The sequence below is a fragment of the Embiotoca jacksoni genome, unplaced genomic scaffold (assembly GCF_022577435.1).
Source record: "Embiotoca jacksoni isolate LCO1_2020_lvr unplaced genomic scaffold, fEmbJac1.0.p SCAF_3, whole genome shotgun sequence".
Taxonomy (NCBI): domain Eukaryota; kingdom Metazoa; phylum Chordata; class Actinopteri; family Embiotocidae; genus Embiotoca; species Embiotoca jacksoni.
In genome coordinates, this window is record NW_027185381.1 from 4,877,253 (window position 1) to 4,899,391 (window position 22,139).

General features: G+C 39.3%; 1 protein-coding gene across 1 annotated transcript in view; it reads left to right on the top strand.

Annotated features, from left to right (window-relative positions):
* The window catches only part of cadps2 (Ca++-dependent secretion activator 2), a 226,537-nt gene that overhangs the window by 89,532 nt on the left and 114,866 nt on the right, over positions 1-22,139 (top strand). The window contains exons 8-11 of the mRNA XM_069162236.1: positions 1,249-1,388; positions 8,219-8,285; positions 13,711-13,819; positions 15,677-15,877. Coding sequence (XP_069018337.1) covers positions 1,249-1,388; positions 8,219-8,285; positions 13,711-13,819; positions 15,677-15,877 — 517 coding nt within the window. The remainder of the gene's footprint in view (positions 1-1,248; positions 1,389-8,218; positions 8,286-13,710; positions 13,820-15,676; positions 15,878-22,139) is intronic.

The following is a 22,139-nucleotide window of genomic DNA, read 5'->3' on the forward strand; positions in this document are numbered from 1 at the left end:
AGTGACATTTGCATTACAAGAGAGGCAGAGGCAGTCACAATTCAAGACACAAGGCTCATCAGGTCAGAAGCGCAACCATACAGTTTTCTTTGACGTTTGCTGAGTTACGCACAGTGAATTGAATTCAATCTTATTTATATAGTGCCAAATCACAACACGTTATTTCATGGCACTTAACACATTAAAGTCCCTACAGCAGAACTTTACAACATTATACAGAGAAACCCAACAATTCAACAATTCCCACATAAGCTAGGAGGGAAAAAAAAAACCTCCTCTTTATTATCTACAGCTAAGAAAACCAGGACAACCTTGAACATTGTTCTTTTCAAATGTGCCATCTGCAGAAGTACCTACATTTAAAGCTTACAAACTACAAAACAAGGAATGTACCGATCCAACTTTCACACTCCAGATACCATTTCCAATACTGAAATTCAGGTTGTCTGTTCTGCACACGAACCTTGGATGTATTGGCCAATAAGTGAACAGTTGTTCTTTGTTGTCAGGACCAGAGATGCAGGAGAAAATGGGTAGCTGTCACGGCCAAATTGTTGACAAGGATGACAGTCGAAACATTGCACAGATGGCAGGGCTTGACATTCCTCCCCTTGGAAGCGCAAATGTCTCTCAAAACATCTCCCCACACTGATTGCTTAATTTGCCATAGGCTTCCTGAATCATTTTAAGGGTCTTCATTGCCAATATCCAGAGTTTGATACAAAATTTGATCATGTCCACAGAGAAATCCTAGACGCGCTGATGATTATCAAACAACAAAATTTGTAACACCAACTCGCAACAGGAGCAATCTCAGAACTTGATGATCTGCCCTCGTGCGACGTAACGTGACCGGATTTTCATGATGTGACTGATATGACTTGGCTGATATGACTTGATAGACCCACGGAGACCTACAGAAGCTGCAGAGGTTGTCATATTGTTTCTGGATAGCATTTCAACATAACAACAGTAACAATAAGTTGATGGCTAGACTGACATCAATGCTGTGATATATATTTCAACTATCACAAAATACAACACAATGTCAGGATTATAATGTAATTGCATTGCTAATTATGGCGCTAGTTTTGGGAAAGGCCAAATACCTTTGATTCTAATATTTATTTACCTTATTTACAAAGGCAAGATAAAAGAAGAAAATGGTTTTGAGTAGAAATTCCAGACCTCGACCCTGAGGATAATTTCGAATCATTTGCTAATGTTTTTTTTCCCTGACCCCCTCAGGTGGTCATGAACCCGACCAACAATGGACCGAAGCAGGCAGAGTTCCATCGGATGGTCATCCCGAAGAGCAGCCAGGACACGGAGCTAAAGATAAAACTGGCCATTCGCATGGACAAACCTCCAAATATGAAGCACAGCGGGTGAGTCTGCTGTTACATTAAATCGTCTTTTTTTGCACCTTCAATGCACATTTGACAGTGATGATAGAGGCACGGGTGAAAGAGAGGTAAGATAAAGCTCCCCAGCTGCAATTAAACCTGGGATTTGGTGGTTATGTGGTAAACTTGTATTTCTTAACTGAAAGGTCAACTAAAAGTTTTGCACTAGTTCCACATTTCTCCCATGGTCATGGAGTGAACGTCCATTCATGTTGGAAAAAAAGCAATTATAATTTAACAGATAATATTGTCTTTTCCTAAAAGGTTTCTTGATACTTGAGGAGGCAGAAAAAGATGCCGACATATTTGTTGTCACAAATAACAACATACTGTATACAGTGTTTTGTTTCCTTTCGTGATGATATGGCGCATCGTGATGATGTGGCGCAATCATTGTGGTTGTGTTATTACATGACAACAATATCGAACGAGATCGAATTGAAAATTCATAGGAAAATAGTCTGGTTGTAGTAAATTGGTTACGAGCTGATTGACGAAGACTTGGCTAGCAAGCTTAACAAAAAAGCGGAGTCATTTACATTATATTTCTTGGCACTGGATGAAAGTAATGACATAAAGGACACCGCTCAGCTTTTAATTTTTATTAGAGGGATTAATGACAATTTTGAGATAACAGAGGAGTTTTTGGCCGTGGAATCCCTGAAGGGGAAAATGTGGGGAGAGGACTTGTATGACGGCGTGTCAGGGGTCATCGAGAGGCTCCAGCTACCTCGGAGTAGCTCGCCAACGTTACCACAGACGGATCGCCAAATCTGACTGGAAAAAACGTCGGGTTGCTCAAAAGAATCCAGGAGAGGGTGAAAGAGGACAACCTTGAGCAGGAGGTCATTTTCTTACACTGTGTAAATCCGTCCTGCAGCTCGACCACGTGGTGAAGCCAGTTGTAGAAGTGGTTAACTTTATTGGAGCGAGGGGACTTCACCATCGTCAGGTTATTAAGTTTCTTGAAGAAACTGACTCTGATCACCAGGACTTGCTTCACCACTCCAACGTCCGCTGGTTAAGTTTGGGGAAAGTATGTCAACGAGTGTGGGAGCTCAAACAGGAGATTATCTCATTTTTGGAGCTACTTGAGAAAGCTGACGATTTTCCTGAGCTGAGTGACACAGATTGTCTTTGTGATTTATCTTTTGCTGTGGACATACTGACACACATGAATGAGCTGAACATGAAGCTACGAGGGAAAGACCAGTTTGTGCATGAAATGTACACAAACGTCAGAGCCTTCAAAACCAAGCTAGCTTTATTCTCAAAGCAAATGTCAAACAAGTCATTTGCTCATTTCCCCACGCTGGCTACGCTGAAAGACGTCCTCGACATGTGAAAAAATACAGGAAATCACTGGACAACCTGCACGGAGGATTCTGCCATCGGTTCTCTGATTTTGGAAAAATTGACAAGTCACTTCAGCTGGTGTCGTGTCCCTTCAGCTGGTCTCATGTCCCTTCACACAAGACCCTGAAACGGCGCCACAGGAGCTGCAGTTGGAACTGATTGATCTCCAATGTGACACCGTTTTAAAGGAGAAGTTCAACTCTCTTAAACTGGATGAGTTTTATGCTTCATTAAGCGCAGCCAAATTTCCAAACATCCAGAATATGGCACAGAAGATGCTGGTGTTGTTTGTCTCTACGTACGTGTGTGAACAGACTTTTTGTGTGATGAACACCAACAAAGCACCTCACAGATCCCAGTTGAGTGATGAACACCTCAGGTCTGTTCTGAGAACAAACAACAAAACTAACACCAGACTTCGATGCACTGGCAAAGAAGGTGATCAACAACACTGTTCCCACTAAAAGTGAATGTAAGTATTAACACTGTAATGCCTTTTTTATGTTTATGTTTAATATGTATGCATCTGGTGCTGGCCCGGCCCATCTGTCAAATTTTAAAAGTCAATGTGGCCCCTGAGCCAAAAAGTTTGCCCGCCCCTGCTATTGATGAAGGATGGATGGATGGAAGGATGACCTCGAAGACTGTTAAATCCTTACAACAGAACCTTCAAATATCAGAGGAGGAACCCAGTATCCAAAGCTTGGATAGACTTAGGGATCCTATTTTCATACCTGTACAAAGCTGGGCTCAACACCAATCTAAGCTGGTTTGGTCCAGCACAAGTTTTTTAGTTTTTTTTTATCGAGTTGAGATTTTCATGGCACAACATGAACCCCGGCTGCACTAAGATGGGTGGAACAACGCGACAAGGGGTATGTTGGTAAAGATGCGTTCGTGCAGTGCTATTTTTGCATCGTTTTTGAGGTGAAATCAGGCCGGCGTTTCCGCCAGCTCATACCAGGTCTAAGTGCCATGCAGTCGGCCCACTTCCATAAATAATTAAATGAGATTTTTTTTTTGAGTGAAACTTCTGACCTTTAATTCATTTAACCTTCAATTAATTTACGAATAAATCAAAATCCTTTTCACCTACTCATTTGATTTTTGTAATCTACCCAGCCTTAAAAGGCCACGCAGTGTCACTGTGTCATTTATGCACAAAAGGTGGAGGAATTTATGCACAAAAGCTTAGGTCATTTAATTAATGATAGGAAAGTAAACCACGTACCCTCAAAGCTCCCGACGAAATTCATATTGGTCAGGCAAACAAATTACAAATCTGTCCATTTCTTCCTAATTAGGTTTTTTAAAAAAAAGTGGAAAGTCCATAAGGTAGACTAATAAAAAAAATGTTTTCACCAGTCTATATTCATCAGTTTAAATTTACATTTGCTTAACATTTCATTTTGTGGGGGAAACATTTTACTGTGTTAGATCAATACGAAACAGTGGAAGTATTAAAAACCTACTGAGGCAATGTGTTGTGTAGTCTTGATTTCATCCAGAAGATGGCAGCAAATCCAAATTTTTAAACTGATAAAGGTTGATAAGAGAATAGTTTCTTTGAACACTGCTACACTTACATGAACAGTTCAATAATTGTCTCCACAGATTAGTTTTGTGTAAACTAATGTGTTTTTCTCAGCTTGTTTCTACTCCACCTTAACTGTCACATTAAAGTCTACATCCGGAATACTTACAAATGGTTCTAATCAATCCGTTGGCAGCATTGGTCTAGTTTGTGTGTTAAACAGTTTTGGAACTGTTGGGTTTCCCTCTTTTGACTGAGTCAGGCCAACAGTTTCTCCCTGCTTTACACATTACAAAGCTTAGATCCTGGATGCATGGATGGGTTGTTGAATAGGCAGTCAGACAGTCTGAATTCTCTAAACTAAGTCTCTAAGTTTAGATGCAGTTTTTGATCCAAAACCACCACCTGAGATGTCCTGGGTTATCTGCAGAATGGCACTGAAAGAGTTTGTATGCAGTTGTTTTATGTATCCTTTTGCATTTTTTGTTGTTGTTGTTTTGTGTCTCTGTCTGTAGTTGATTTGCATCTGCTTTTATTGTTTTAAGATTCTTTTGTGTAGTTGTTTTTGCATTTGTTTTTGTACTGGTTTGCTGTCACTTTCACTGCGGAGGTCTTTCTCCAAAACCCAAATGGAGACATGGGGAGCCTTTTGCAGGTCACTGCCCAGGGACCCATTGTCTCATAATTAGTCCGTACCTGGATGTATTTGATGCTCAGAGTAGCAAGAGATTTTTTTCATCTGACTAAGCGAAGAAACTCTTCAAATCCTCTGCGCTAGACCTCCTCAGGTTTTCATCCTGAGTTCCCTCCTCCTGAAAACAGCCCTCTGCAGATGCTCTCAGATTCTGTTGCTATAATGAGCTGAATACTGTGGAAGTCAAGCAGCTCTGATGATAGAAACAAATTATACAGATCAGGTGCAGTTTTGAGTATTCTCCACCAGGGGTCAGTGCGAGTCTCTCTGTGAATGAAGCCTGTCTCCAGTTTGCTCCCACCACTTCATGTGTTACTACTTTAATGAATCATGTCTGGCTTATTTCTACATTTTTCTCCATAAAGATTATTTGTTACCATTTTCATTGTAAATATTTGACTCAAAAAGGTTAAATGGCCTGTATCTTGTGTTTTTGGGAAAAAAAAAAAAAAAAAAAAAGATAAATTCTATTTCTAGATTATCAAAGAAATAAAATCCAAAAAAGGCCAACTAATGATGGCATTTTTGGTGCTTAAAGTGAAGAAAAAGAGCACAAACAGTGAAAGATTTGGTCTGAGTTCAGACTTTAAAAGAAAAATATGAAAAGGAACCCAAATAGGATGCCAGAGCACATTTGATTTTTAGAGTGAAATGGGCAGGAAAATGGATGCAGAAGAAGAAAAATGTGCCAACATTTTCATTTGATTGTTTTTTTTTTTTCCTTTTTAACATTTGATGCACATAGAGAGTGAAATAATATTTTTGAGAGCACAAGTGAGGTTTTTGTCTTTTTAGTCATATGACCAAGTTTTCTATATGGTGACTAAGTTGCATATTCTTTTCTGGGGAAAATATATTTTATTATCCTGTTTCACATAAAATGTTCTGACTTAGAAAAAATTATGATGCTCAATTTTGCTTCTTGGTTGCATTCGAAGTTAACAGGAAAGAAAAACAGCACTGCAGCTATAATGGTCATGATCAATGTGATTCTTTTGTAAAATCCAGTACTTTAAAATGATTTTTTTTTTTAACAATTTCTATTTTCTTTACAAGTTGGGCCAGGGGGCATAATTAAGTCAGGATATCTTGAACCAAAAAATGAGAGAGACAGAAAGACATAGAGAGAGAAAGGCATGGATTTAAAAGTAGAAAGTTCAATGGACACTTTTTTCCAGCTTATTTATAGTAAAATACTGTCCAGTTTTTATTTTCTTATTTTACAAAGTGACAAAATCAGCCTGTGTGGTGAGATTACAAAGAAACAAATCTGAAAAAGATTACCTCAGACTGATATGTAATTCTGCACATGCCATCATAAAAACTATTATCATTATTGAATTAAGAATAATAAATAAATAAATAAATATATATATAAATTATTGCATATTAATTGGATACCAGAACAACAACTATTAAAGCACCTGTGTGTGATATAAAAAAAATAAAAAAAAAACTTGTGGAAGTCAGTGTAACACAATACAAAATAAATGTGTTATATTTGTGTAAAACATGAAAAACTGAAAACAGTTTCTGCAGCTGCCACTACAAATAATGTACAGGTTGAAATAGTAGTTTATCTGACAAACAATCACCAAATTTAATCGCACCCAATGTTGTTTTTGACACAGAGCAATGAAAAGTGGCCCTTTTCTAGAGTTTTAGGGTTCTACAGTTTTCAACAGCTATGATCATTTCAAACAATGCATGTCTAAATATAAGGACAGAAATGAGAAATAAAGGAAGCATTATTTCTTTGTTTTAATAGTCTTGTGCCCCATCCCTCTTTAAAAACACCGTAAGAGTTTGAATGTCCAGCTAAATGACCAGTTAAAGATGGATGTTTTTGTGCAGTGAGGACTGTTAAATGCCTGCATTGAACTCCTTGGCATCCACAGCCCATTGCTGTGGTATCGTGCAGCTGAATGGACGTTTGAAACTGCAGGAGGAGGAGGACGAGGCAGCCAAATAATTTTCACAAGTGGCTGGCGAGCAGTGCCACATGTTAACCTGGAGTCCTGCGGAATGGCCCAGATTCTCTGTCCAGACGTGCTACAGCCTTGACTGGAGGCCTTTTCTTTATGGGCGGGCAGCAGGGCTGAAGAAAAAGGTCTCGCCATCGATTGATTTTCCTCACTTGCACTTGCCTGTATCCCACGCTTCAGGAGGCCTGGGAGCAGCCATTGATTGAGAGGCCACGCTGGTCATTCTTCCATTTTCCTCAGAACTTCCTCAATGAGCTGCTGTCTCTGTCAAGGCCTCATACAGCTACTCATTATGTACTCTTTTAAATTCATGTTAGAGGAGAAAAGTAATGTTATTTTTTACAGCTGATGGAGTAATTACATAATTCCATGTGATTTATTGCGATAAGGCTTCAAAGAGCTTTTAAATGGATTTCAGTACCAACACAATATGATCCTTGAAGACATTTAAAAGCTTTTTAATGTAATTTTTTTCATTAACATTTTTGACTTACATTAAGATGCCAGTATATTTCAACTGAAAGAGGTCTTTAAAGATTTCAAAAAGAGAATATACAAATTCTGTAAAGGTGTCTTGATTAAAGCAGACATATTTTCTACTTTGATTACAAATATTATGGTCATATCCTGTTATTTTTTGTTGTAATTTGTACTCAAGTAAACTGTGGTGCGTTGTCATGGCTGCAAGAGAATAGGGCTGCAACACAAATTATTTTCTTGATCAGTTAGTAGTAATTTGTTTTAAATAATTGATTTGTCAAATTTATCAGAGAATTATGAAGAATGTGACAAGCAAACAAATGAAGAAATTTGGAAATGAATATGAACATAATTTTGCTATTTGAGGGAAGAATATATCAATGTTCTGCAACCAGATACCCACTGAACTCCAAAAGTGAATATATCACGTGAAACATATTTCACATTTTACAAAACAATCTCACATTAAGCTCCATTTGTTAGCTGATTTTAGAATAAAAAAGGCTGAGTGTGTGGGGTTATGGTTGAAAGTTTATTCTTGCCTTTGGAAACAGCATTTTTATAAGAACTGGCCAAACTCCTTCTGGTGAGGAATATTGTGTAATTTCATTGAAAGCAGCAGAATGCTAAATGGTTCCCTTCTCGCAAGATGAACTGTTAAAGAAAAACATCAAGTGCATCTCATATGGACCACCATAAGCATTTGACATGAGCATTGCCTCACGTCCTTTCAGTTAATGTTATGTTTTTCTTTCTGTTTCAGGTACCTGTATGCTCTGGGACAGAGAGTGTGGAAACGCTGGAAAAGACGATATTTTGTTCTTGTTCAGGTATGGAGCTCATGAGATTTAAATCAGATAACTTGTCTTGATCCGTGATTCAATTCAAAATCGTGTCTTAAGATCAGAGAGACCCTGCGAGCTGAAGAATAAAAGGCTAAAGGTCAAAGCTGAAGTACATTCACAGCAAAAGGCAGATATTAAAAAGCTGTTGTCTGAAAAGATCTAAGGGGAAGGTAGTTTCTTTCAGGTACAGCAGCAGTGAAAATATGATGTTAGTCTGTCTTTAAAATGCGTTGCATCAAACCTTCACAGAAATGTCCTCAAACTGAAACACCATAAACTCACATTTATTTATTTTTTCAAAATGTTTCAGCTTTTTAACAAAAAGAGAAAGGACTCCTCATCGCAGCATTAGAGTTCTGCTGAATGAAGCTATTTCAGTTTTTGGTTTCTGTATTGTCTTTGACACCTTTTTACCTGAGCTGCCATTTACTTTCTAGGCACTTACTGATCACTCTAGAGTTTTACAGGGCAAGAGCAGACTTTTTAAGTTAAATGATGTCGCTTGTGAAATAAAAGTCAGTTTACCTCTTTTTATTATATTAAAAAGTCACGTAAAAGCATAGTAAGTTTGTTGACTATCTTGTGTTTATTGATCATGACTCATGTTTTAAATGGTGAATCAAGTGTTTGGCGATATTTCTTTTTTTTAATCGGCGCAATTATTTACACGTGGTAAAAAGGTCAACAAGTTAGATGCACTGGTGTAAGAAAATATATGGACAACAATAAGTGAACAGCAGCACAAAAACATAGGCAAACACAGGGTACAAGTTGGATGTGGTAGTGGGGGAATTACTTACATGCATTTCACATTAGTGTGTTTCTTCGTATGTATGTAATGCACAAAAGTGTAGCATATATATGTGTAACTTACTCACACAATTGCATATACATTTTATGAGAGTGCTACTAGTGCTAGTCCCGCTGGTTGTACAAATACTGTTAGTTTGTGGGCGTCTGCCCTGAGCCACCGTGAGGCCTCTCGGTAAGCTAGTCCATTGGAAGTTATCCCTAGCCTCTAACAACAGGCTGCCCTGAACATTTCTAATGCCCTTAAATATGTGACAAATATTCTTTCTAATGTCTAATAATTTACAGATGACGTAGGTGCCCCTGTCTGTTGCTCTTGTGCAAAGATCCTGCTCCAAAAATATGTTTTTTCCCCACTTTGACTGAGCCTTATCTGATAACTTTGGGGCTCTACTGAAACTGACACTGCGAGCCAGACCTTATCACCCAACGTCAGTGTTGGGCGTCACTAATGCTCCCACCCAGAACAGGTGAACTGGCACATATGACAGCAGTATTGCAGCAATGTGGTGTTGTACTACCTGCTTTTTGTTAGATAAATAAAAAATGTGTGAAAAAAAAAAAAAAAAAATTACATTAGTGTGCCGTGAACAGATTGTTCTTCATGTCAACAAGTGAAAAAAAACATCATAATAGTAGGAAGTGGTATACTATAAAATGCACCGCTGGGTTTTTACTAATTTTGATATTATCATCTTTTACCAAATTGATCAAAGTGACTCAGGTGTGGCGTTACTCTTAAAGCCTTAAAAAAGAACAATGTTAAGATAAGAGAAAGACATAAAAGAAAATAAAAAACTCTTTGGGAGCTGCAGGTTGATAGTTTATTCTGTAAAACCTTTGCATGCATTGTGAGTCCAAAATCAAAGAATACAGTGGGTACGGAAAGTATTCAGACCCCTTTAAATTTTTCACTCTTTGTTTCATTGCAGCCATTTGCTAAAATCAAAAAAGTTCATTTTATTTCTCATTAATGTACACTCAGCACCCCACCTTGACAGAAAAAAACAGAAATGCAGAAATTTGTGCAAATTTATTAAAAAAGAAAAACTGAAATATCACATGGTCATAAGTATTCAGACCCTTTGCTCAGTATTGAGTAGAAGCACCCTTTTGAGCTAGTACAGCCATGAGTCTTCTTGGGAATGATCCAACAAGCTTTTCACACCTGGATTTGGGGATCCTCTGCCATTCTTCCTTGCAGATCCTCTCCAGTTCCGTCAGGTTGGATGGTGAACGTTGGTGGACAGCCATTTTCAGGTCTCTCCAGAGATGCTCAATTGGGTTTAGGTCAGGGCTCTGGCTGGGCCAGTCAAGAATGGTCACAGAGTTGTTCCAAAGCCACTCCTTTGTTATTTTAGCTGTGTGCTTAGGGTCATTGTCTTGTTGGAAGGTGAACCTTCGGCCCAGTCTGAGGTCCAGAGCACTCTGGAAGAGGTTTTCTTCCAGGATATCTCTGTACTTGGCCGCATTCATCTTTCCTTCAATTGCAACCAGTCGTCCTGTCCCTGCAGCTGAAAAACACCCCCATAGCATGATGCTGTCACCACCATGTTTCACTGTTGGGATTGTATTGGGCAGGTGATGAGCAGTGCCTGGTTTTCTCTACACATGCCACTTAGAATTAACGCCAAAAAGTTCAATCTTGGTCTCATCAGAGCAGAGAATCTTATTTCTCATAGTCTGGGAGTCCTTCATGTGTTTTTTGGCAAACTCTATGCGGGCTTTCATATGTCTTGCACTGAGGAGAGGCTTCCGTCGGGCCACTCTGCCATAAAGCCCCGACTGGTGGAGGGCTGCAGTGATAGTTGACTTTGTGGAACTTTCTCCCATCTCCCTACTGCATCTCTGGAGCTCAGCCACAGTGATCTTTGGGTTCTTCTTTACCTCTCTCACCAAGGCTCTTCTCCCACGATTGCTCAGTTTGGCTGGACGGCCAGGTCTAGGAAGAGTTCTGGTCGTCCCAAACTTCTTCCATTTAAGGATTATGGAGGCCACTGTGCTCTTAGGAACCTTGAGTGCTGCAGAAATTATTTTGTAGCCTTGGCCAGATCTGTGCCTTGCCACAATTCTGTCTCTGAGCTCCTTGGACAGTTCCTTCGACCTCATGATTCTCATTTGCTCTGACATGCACTGTGAGCTGTAAGGTCTTATATAGACAGGTGTGTGCCTTTCCTAATCAAGTCCAATCAGTTTAATTAAACACAGATGGACTCTAATGAAGGAGTAGAACCATCTCAAGGAGGATCAGAAGAAATGGACAGCATGTGAGTTAAATATGAGTGTCACAGCAAAGGATACTGAATACTTATGACCATGTGATATTTCAGTTTTTCTTTTTTAATAAATTTGCACAAATTTCTACATTTCTGTTTTTTTCTATCAAGATGGGGTGCTGAGTGTACATTAATGAGAAATAAAATGAACTTTTTTGATTTTAGAAAATGGCTGCAATGAAACAGAGTGAAAAATTTAAAGTGGTCTGAATACTTTCCGTTCCCACTGTACATACAGCTCTGGAAAAAACTAAGAGACCACTTCAAAATGATCAGTTTCTCTGGTTTTGCTATTTATTGGTATGTGTTTGAGTGAAATGAAAAGTTTTGTTTTATTCTATAAACTACTGACAACATTTCTCCCAAATTTCAATTTTTGAGCGTTTATTTGCAGAAAATGACAACTGGTCAAAATAACAAAAAAGATGCAGTCTTTTCAGATCTGGAATAATGCAAATAAAACAAGTTAATATTCATTTTTAAACAACACAATACTAATGTTTTAACTTGGGAAGAGTTCAGAAATGTATATTTGGTGGAATAACCTTGATTTACAATCACAGCTTTCATGCATGCTCTCACCACTCTTTCACATTGCTGTTGGGTGACTTTATGCCACTCCTGGCGCAAAAATTCAAGCAGCTCAGCTTTTTTATTTTTTAATGGCTTTCGACCATCCATCTTCTTCTTCTTCATCACATTCCAGAGGTTTTCAATGGGATTCAGGTCTGGAGATTGGGCTTGCCATGACAGGGTCCTGATCTAGTGGTCCATCATCCACACTTTCACTGACCTGGCTGCATGGCATGGAGCATCGTCCTGCTGCAGAGCAGAAGGAAACAAGTTTTCTTTCAGGAAAACTTTGTACTTGGCTTGATTCATGCGTCCTTCACAAAGACAAATTGGCCCGATTCCAGCCTTGCTGAAGCACCCCGAGATCATCACCGATCCTCCACCAAATTTCACAGTCGATGCGAGACACTCTGGCTTGTAGGCCTCTCCAGGTCTCCGTCTAACCATCAGACGACCAGGTGTTGGGCAAAGCTGAAAATTGGACTAATCAGAGAAGATGACCTTACTCCAGTCCTCTATGGTCCAATCCTTAGGGTCTTTTGCAAACCTCAGGTTGGCTCTTCTTTGCTTCTCGTTGATGAAGGGCTTTTTTTCTAGCTTTGCACGACTTCAGCCCTGCCCCTAGGAGCCTGTTTCTAACCGTCCTCGACGTGCACTTCACCCCAGCTGCCATTCTTTTTGGAGGTCACTTGATGTCATCCTACGGTTGTTGAATGACATTCAAATGCGTTGGTGGTCATCCTGGTGAGTGGGGAGTCGTTTTTGTCCTGTGCCGGTCTGTAGATTTGTTGTCCCTAATGCCTGCTGCTTCACCTTGTTCTTACGAACCGCCGTATTTGAAATTTTAAGGATGGAAGCAACCTGACGCTCACTGTATCCCTCTGCCAGTAAAACCATAATTGAACCCTTGTTTTTCTCACTCAAAACTTTTCTCTTTAACTGTTTTGGCATGGTCAGTAGTCACTTTTTGTTATTCCAATTACTTTTGAGGTACTACTAGCACTGTTTCTGCCATCCAGCTGGTCCTATTGAAATAGGATAGTGATGACCACAGCACTGGTTTTTATACTTTTCTTCATTAAATAAGATTTGGTTCAGGTGATCACCTAATCAGTACCTCATTAAGTAGAATCAGGTGTGCCTGTATTAGAATTCAACAGACACTGGAATGCAATGGCTGCCATACACATAGAGATGCTGATTTAAGAAAAATTTGGAGTGGTCTCTTAATTTTTTCCAGAGCTGTATTCAACCCTGCTGCAGGTGAAGTTAAAAGTAAGTCTGGATCTGAGGCACACATGAAGGTCTTAACTTTGATTGAAATGAAATCGTTGCAGGAGTCGATGTTTTTAAAAAGAAATCTGTTAGTTTTTGTTTTCCAAGCTTATGTAAGTGAAGTAAGTTAAAAGTCAAAGAAAATGTGACATGGTTAAAATTGTGTTTGAACAAATACTGATTAAACAATTTTCTTAATTACTTAATAAGTAATAAGTAATAAGTTACTTAATTTCTTAATAACTCATCTAGAGAAAACATAAAAATTAGATATATGTACATAGGAACAGTCCTTTCATTTGGACTTAACACATTTGGACACGTGTCACGAAACTGTACCGACTTCTTAAATCCAAATGAGTGTGTGGAAAAAGCAAAGGAAATGGAAAAAAAATATGGCCATGTACATTTGAGGACTGTGTGTTTCTCAACGGTGCTTTATTTCCAGCTAATCAGTGTGCACCTTTGTCCTGCAGGTTAGCCAGTACACGTTCGCCATGTGCAGCTACAGAGAGAAGAAGGCGGAGCCCCAGGAGCTGATGCAGCTGGATGGCTACACAGTGGACTACTGCGACCCTCAACCAGGTAGACACACCTGAACAAAACACATGTCTCAGGATTATTTTTTGTCATTTTTAAGCCTCCATTCTCTTGCAGACTCTAGTACCGTGACTGTACCTGTTTTGTGCCTTTTCTTGCACATCGGCTTCTTCTCACATGATGCCGTACTCTTTTCTGTAAACGCCATATCTGGTTATCCGGACAATTAATAATGGCCCTAGATAAATGCATTACGTAAGGGGGCAGTACTCCTGGCAGCAAACAGCCTGTTGATGTGATGTTAGTGTCAGAAAAACGTTTTGTTGGAATTTGTTTTTATTTTTTTTACTTCCAAAAACAGAACACCAGTTCTTCCTGGTTTACATCAGCTTTCTATTATGAAAATAAGGACCAATACTTAACTACTATCTGTAACTTCGATACAATTTAGAATTATGTAATCATTTTTTTTTTAAAAAGTTGACAGGCAGTTGCACACATATTCAGCTCCGAACAGTTCATAAAAATGCTATGAGTTGTCAGGAGGTCTGCACTAGTCATATTCATGACATTGAGTAAAACAATGGCATACGAGGTGTGATCAAAAAGTTTAGAGAATGCATCTATAGCAATAAAAAAAAATGTATAAGATTTCAAACCGGCAGCTGTCCCCCTGTGCAGCGATACACCACTTCCAACTCCCCTATCACGCTTTGAAAGCTCCCTGGAAGTCATATTCTATAAGCGCGACAAGCACCATCCGAAGTGATTCACTTCAAAACAGCCACCCTTCAGCTTCAACTTCCCTTTGTGGAAAATAAATAATTCGCAGGGAGCCAAATCAGGCAAGTAAGGGCACAAATGTGTTGTTGTGGGCCTGAGACTCGTGCATTTTCTGCACCTTGAGAGCGCATTGTCGTATTGAAGAAACCAACTGCCATTGCACCACAGTTCAGGAGGTTCATGTTGAATGTTTTCCCTCCTCGGTTGTGCACCCGACCCGATGCGCCTTCTTCAGTCTCGGACAGTGACTTTCTGACCCTCTTGAAATGCGTCTCACCTTGCCTGAGTCAGTGTTTCATTGCAGTTCGCTTTCTGAAGCATTTCAAGGGTCTCAATGGATGATTGACACTAAATCTGATGCGCGCTCTCTGCTCAAGTTTCAGGTTCATGGTGATGAATCCTGAAGGCACATGTACCAGTGGTCACACAAATGTGTGTACTGCAGGTGCTGATGGTGATCAAGCAATGTTAATTGAAGTACTTACTCACAAAGGTTATGCTTCCTTGTGCTGCACTTTCCTGCACACACTCATTTTAGTTGATGACTCCAAGGGGTTTGTCAAGAGAGGAGCATCCCAATTTTTTTTTTTTTTTTTTTTTTTTAAAGTAAACAGTTAAAATAGATACAATATAATCCATGACTTAGAATTACAGACAGACATCATGCATCCAAATGTGGAGTCACAATTTAGAGAAGTTGATGTGATATCAAAGGTTTCAGCAGGAGATTTGAATATTCAGTTTAATATTATTTTTCCTTGAGAACACTAAACGTCACTACGTTGATCAGAAAATGAAAAAAAAAAATAAGGTTGAATGTTTCAGTAAAACAGACACAGTGCTTTATGCTTTGTGTTCATGTCTTGAGGAGGTAAAGTTCCAATTACAAAATCTTCAACAGCAAAGGAGAATTTTCAGAAAGAATATCATAGACATTTAATGGTGCACCACAAGTAGTCGCAAAACATGACACATCTCATAATATCAAAAATACATCAAGAAATATACAAAAGCTGCTGTAACTTAATACAACTCCAGGTTTAAGGATTCGTTTGGTGATTTATACTGAAACACGGGCCTTTCAAATTTGGCTGTTGTCTTCCTCCTTTTCTTCTTCAGGTCGGCAGGGTGGTCGGGTGTTTTTTAACGCTGTGAAGGAAGGTGACCTCGTCATGTTTGCCTGCGATGATGAGCAAGACCGGGTGCTGTGGGTTCAGGCCATGTACCGAGCCACCGGACAGTCCTACAAACCAATCCCACCGCTGCAAAACAAAATCACAAACTGCAGAGGAGAAAACCTGAAACTGCCGTCGCCCATCAGTAAGTTCACTGGGTTTGTTTCGATGATTTTAAACATAAAAAGCAGCCGATTAGGAAGCAATAGTGTCGTACAGCAAAAGTGCTTGAACAGCTTGTCACAATTAAAAAAAATTGACTGCAGCTCCAAACACTGAGGCTTCATGAGCTCGGTGTTTCCCTCGAGGATGGAGTTGTTGCAGTGGAGGTGAAGCATGCATGCGCTCAAAAAGAAATGATTGCGCATGTGCCAAAAACGATTGACATTTATTTAACAAAACATATGTACCAACAACCACCTATATACAGTAGAATCTGAGGGTGGTATCTTCAATAACTTAATTTCTGACAGTTTTGTGTCACAAAAATGCCTTTTCACATCAATGGTCTCCTGTCGATTATGGTACAACCTATTATTTTGGAAAAAAAAAACTAATTTGCTGTTGTATAATTTTGAAGAATCTTTAATTAAGAAAAAAAAATAATCACTGATATGTACAGGGATTTTGGTGAAAGTAGACTGAATAAGGCTGAATCATTAGATATGTCTATCATGTGTCTCTTTTCTTCGGTCTTTCACTGGGCTCTTCAAACAGCCGGCTGTACATCCAGACCAAGGTTATCTGTACAGCTCTGACGACGGCTCTTTTTGATTATCATTTCTATTCGTTAGTGTTGTACACAGGATTGAAGTCCCCAACCCAACAAATTCATTTATAGAAACTTAAAGCAGCCTGAACTACTATTTTTTGAAATTTAAGAAGGTCTTTAAAATAGAAGTTATTGGTGTGGTGTATTGTGGTATTTCATAAGGTGATTTACTGCAGCCTTAGGCTTTACATTTATGGATTTTTTTTTTTTTTACGACCAGTTTTTTCATATACAAAATCTAGGTTAATCACCATTTATTATCGAGACAGGCAAGTATAACATTCTGTGGTTCGTCACGATGACTGCCACCATGTTTGTTGAAAAGTCAACACTGCATTCCAGTAAAAGAGCCCAAAGCATGGTGTTGGGAATGTGAAGATCTGGAGCTACATTTTTTTCCCCCAGGACTCAGATGATTCCACATTATCAAGTGAGCCATAAATTCTGAGGCCTAAAAGAAATTCTTGAACAGAGTGTCATATTATGCCGTTTCTCTCCATTTCAAAATCCTGTCTAGAAGATGTTGGAGTTTTCTAATGGGGCAGTGTGTGGGACTCTAAAACACTTTGTGGAATCTTCATCAGCTGTATCAAAGCATAATCATGCAGGTCAAAAGTTGTTGCCCCATCAGAACATCAATACATCAGGCTTTGTTGACTGAGAGATAGAAAAGCAACTTCAACAGATGCAATTTGCTAAATAACGATCAGAAAACTCAGATCAGCAAAAGTCCTGTCAATGAAGGCTATCCGTTAGTGGTCTCAGAGGAGTAGCATCTCCATATCACTTCTCAGGAGGGGGAGTCAAAGCTAAAGAGTTGGGGTAGGCCAAGACACACGCAATGTTTTACTAATGATTATGTAAAAAAAAAAGTCATTTGCTGAAGAATCACAGTTCAAGATTTTGAGGCGTTAACAGACAGGTGTACGTAAAGAGACAAATAGGAGAGCGAATTATATGAATCCACCATGAGTCTGGTCACGTTCCATAAAGAATGTAGACTTAGGGTTCATTTTGACCAACGAGCTTGCTCTGAAATACCTACAGCCCGTGTCCACCAAAGCGTTTTTTTCTCTTGAGCACAGATTATTTTTTGAAATTGTTTAGATGAACGGCAGCAGCGAGACAAGGCACTCAAAGTTTTTTTTCTGCGCTGAGCACTGAACTTTTTTTTTTTTTTTTTGCGCGCGCGGTCACCGAGAGTTGGAATCAGTGAAGGAGGGGCGGGACAAATTCGCTTCATCACCAATGCTGGTCGTTGATTGGTCCGCTCTTTCAGTGGCTGAGCAAACGTCTAATACGAGCCGAGTTGCAAGACTGTAATCACAGTGAAAAATGGAAGGCTGTGAGCGGCAGTCTGCGCAGCCATGCTACATCAACCCCACAATGTTATTATTATTATTATTATTGTTATTGGGACACTTGAAGAGAAAACCAAACATTCCTCACATTACAAGACACTCTTTACAAAATTGTCAAATCAGGCAGGGGTAACGTATCAGGTTTTGCACAAAATTCTGGAGTCTATGTAGTTCAAGTGCAACATAGAAGTATCTTCTCTGGTTTTTTGAATCATGTAAAATGCTTGTATTGAACTATCAAGTAGCGCTAAAAAATGTTTTACTTCAGGGCAGATGCAAAAACACGGGTTTTTTCAAATCTTCATAACTTTTGTAATTTTCTGTTCTTTTCTCTTTTGAATTAGCTTCCCTACCTCTTCCATCACGCATTTCCTGTTTTGTTCCTTTCTTTCCATTACACAGTGTTGGGCGTCATATTACTGAAAGCCAGACAGGTACAGAGATTTCGGGCCATACTTGGGAGGGGTTGTTTTATTTGTTAGCAGGGTGCTGATTGGTTGCAGGTCAAAACACACACAAACGCAGCGGGAGTCAGATCGAAACACGTTAATAGCGCGCAGGTCATACTGCTGTGAAAGAGACAAAACACACAAACAGAATGAAAGGATGGCAGGAATAAAAGTAGGGGATGAAGGGAGGAGAGTGCAAGGACATAAAATGACTCCCTTCCTCAAAACACATCACACCATTTCATTTTTCTCCTCATCCCAACTTTCTTCCCTTCTTTACATTGCACAATCTGCCTGTCTTCCTGCCTTTAGCGTACTCTTCTCTTCTTCCCTCCTTTAATTTCCCATATTTCTTCCCACTTTTTATTTTTATTTTTTTGTGCCAGGTCTCCCTCTTGCCTTCCCTTTTTCCTTTTTAGTTTGTCTCTCATTTCCATCTTGTCATTTCTTTCCCGTTCTTCATATTTTTCCCTCTATGCAATTTTTATTTTTACTTCTCTCCGTCTTCTCTATACATTCCTTCACCCACTTTGAAAGTGCCCCGTACATTTTTCTCTTGGATTTCACATATCTGCACCTTGTTTCTTTTATTGCTTCTCTATCTCTCCTTCATCTAAAAATAATGTCATTCATTATCTGCATGTAGAAGACATTATGTGCTTTCTCGCCTCCTCCCAGGCCGAGCATTGAGAAATGAAGAGTTTCATACTAAGAGCTGATTATGGCTGTATTTGTGTAATTTGGTGCGACAGCGGTTTGTTCTCGCCACTGCTTGTTAGCATTTAATGGAACAGATTGAAGCATCAATGGAGAGAGGTGCTGACACACTGTTTGCAAGAGGAAATAGAAGGTGTCCCTGAAATAGCTCTTAACTGGGTGCTAAGTGTGTGCGTGCGTGCGTGATGACAAAGTTGTTCTCGCTTTGATAACGATCGTGGCTGTGAAACTGCATCTTGGTCAGTGCTCACCCTGCAGGTGTGTTTTTACAAAAATGATATGCAGAGGTTAAATAACAATAATGATTGCATGTGTACACACTGACGCCCACTTACACAGCCATGCGCTTGCACACAGAGAAAGGTTATTACCATTAATAAAATCATAGTTCTCTGGTCTTGACTCCATGGAAATAGCTGTATTTTTTTTTTTTTTTTAACACAAACCAGGCTTTTTTTTAATTCTCTGTTTGAAGGTTAATAACTCTGAACAAACAAGTGAGACAATGAAAGCGGAGCCACAGCATCTTTCCTTTCTGTGTCTGAAGCTTAGGACTGTTTTCAGCTCTATATCTTTGGAAGGGAGCAGGCAGCAGTGTCAGATTTTATCGACCGACATGTGAGAGCTAATAATGAAGCTGGTTAGACGTGGAAGTCATGTTAGACGCTCACACATACCAGGCTGCGGACGGTTATTGTTGTTACTCTGCTGAATAGATCCTGTTCTATAAATCTTTACTCTCTGTTTTCAATCAAATCCGCAACTCTTATTCCCCTTAAAAGAGCTGCCGTTTAGCGTATTGTCAGTTTTGTAATAGATGGATAGTTACTTTATTAATCCCCAAGGGGAAATTGTTTTAATTGTGCACTTTAATAATGGCTGAAGTAGAAGCAGACCACCACCACCAACCAAAACTTTATGCAGGTGGAAACTTGTATATTTGTCTGGGAGGTTCAAGCTCGCAATCACAGAACGTATGCTCATTAGAGTAGGAAAATGAATGATGTTAAATTAGCTTGGGAAGAGGTAACTAATATCATAAACGCCTCTTCCCATGGTATTAAGAGAACTGCTGCCCAGTGTAGGAAGCTCGGTTTTGGGGTTATCAAGGTTGGCATATCAGTTGATGCATTGGATATGTGGATCATTTAGATCATTTAGCTCTTTAATTACTACTTCATCATTAATTAAATGACAAAGTGAACAAAATACACTCATCCAATGTACTAAAATCAGGTGCTGGAATGATGTTGAGGAGTGAGCATAAGTCAATTGTGAGTGCGTAAACGCCCACTTAATGCAATTCATTTATTAACACTGATGAAGAGCAATGTGCTTGAAATGTCACCGATGTTCTTATGTTAATAACTGAAGTACATAGTGTCCTTAATTTACTTTCCATACATTAATTACATGTCCTAAGCTGTCGTGCTTAAATGATGCAATGTCACAAAGATTACTTAGTTGGTGAAAAGGCTTTTGAATTGTTACCCCTTTATTTGTCATTTAATAGCAATTTATTTGTAGTTAACCTGAGTTGCCTTTTATATCATATGGCTGAGATACAATACTGCGTCATTAAACATGCCAACTGCCTGATTCACATCTAGTTCAAAAGACAAGAGTCCGCCTAATTTCTTGTATGATTAACTGAATCGAAAGGTTGCATTGAAAAAAAAAAATTTTTATTTTATTTTTTATTATTATGTATGTAAGCATGATGAAATAAGTGGAACATCCACCAAACCTGTCTGTGGGATTTTGGGTAGTTCTGTTCATGTGCGCTCTTGCCCGCTGAATCGACAAAATTAACCCTCCTTCAGCTGCTCTCCATTTAGACTTGGTTTGACTTGGCAGAAGTGGCGTCCCAATTTTACCTAAAAAGTGTCACTAAATTTTTTTTGAAATGTCATTGGACCCAATGGATCAAAGTCGGAAAATAAACGGATCGTTTTGCATGTTTATAACACTCGGTAAAACAGCTGCCCCTATCCCTATGATTGTGTATAGGAAAAAAAATGCTTTTTGGACCAATGTGCACCAGCAGATTAATGCAGGAGTTACATGGTTTTGATACTACACAAAAATCGTCGCACAATGTTTCTTTTGGGCTTTTTTGGAGATAAATTCTCTGGAAAAACCCCACACCAGTGTACGTGTAACACCTAGTATGTTAATGTAAAGGGTTTTCCGTGTTACTTACTATACTAAAACACCAGACACAAATATACATGTGTGTCAGTTGCAAATGAAAAGTCCTGTTTGTTGAGAGGGTGCTATTTTAATTGCTATTGCGCTTGTCTCTGCTGTGAAATGTGAAAATGAATTTTCATTTGCATTTACAATGCATTTGTTGCTCTGAAGCCTTATGTCTTGCTTTGCACAGCAAGTTATCAAGGAGAAAAAAACACACCATTCCTTCAACTTAATGTAGGTTCAGGAGAACTTTTTTTCTTGTTTGTGAACAGGTTTAAGCATCTGGCCTTCGTGATGTTCTCAGTCAAGATGAAATTCTAGAAAAGACCAAAACAGTTTGTGCAAAGTTGCTAAAGAAATTTCAGTAGACATCATTTCAAATAAAGGAATGGACCAGCATCAAAAGGACCCACAAAGTCCAAACAAGTGGAACTCATCAGAGGCTGTGGGGATGTTTGACTGTGACCTTTGACCTGAAGTCCACTTTTGTCACAGGCAGTAAATTCTGTCCCAAGTATGAACAAAATGGGTCTGCTGGGCATCGATGCTGGCTCCTGAAGGTGTTTTTTAGAACTGTTTACACCTGTCATTTGTGTTTTTGGAAAAGCAGGTGGTCGGTTTGACATCGAGGATGATCCTGAGCAGAGACATCCAAACTGTCTGGTCGTCTTAACCTCTCGGGCTTTCAGCGGCTCCCTCAAATGCAACTGAACAGCTGAGGATGCATTCTTGTGCTCCTTTTAAACTTTTTCCCTGAGTTGAGTTTGGTTGTTTGAGCTTGGCGCGGCGAGAAGAGCTCGCTCATTCAGACAGAGGTTCACGGACTTGTCAGTCCGCATCTTTATCTCGACTTGCCCCGACATCATCAGCACTGCTCCGCTCTGACAGGCAGATCATGTCACATCTCACAGC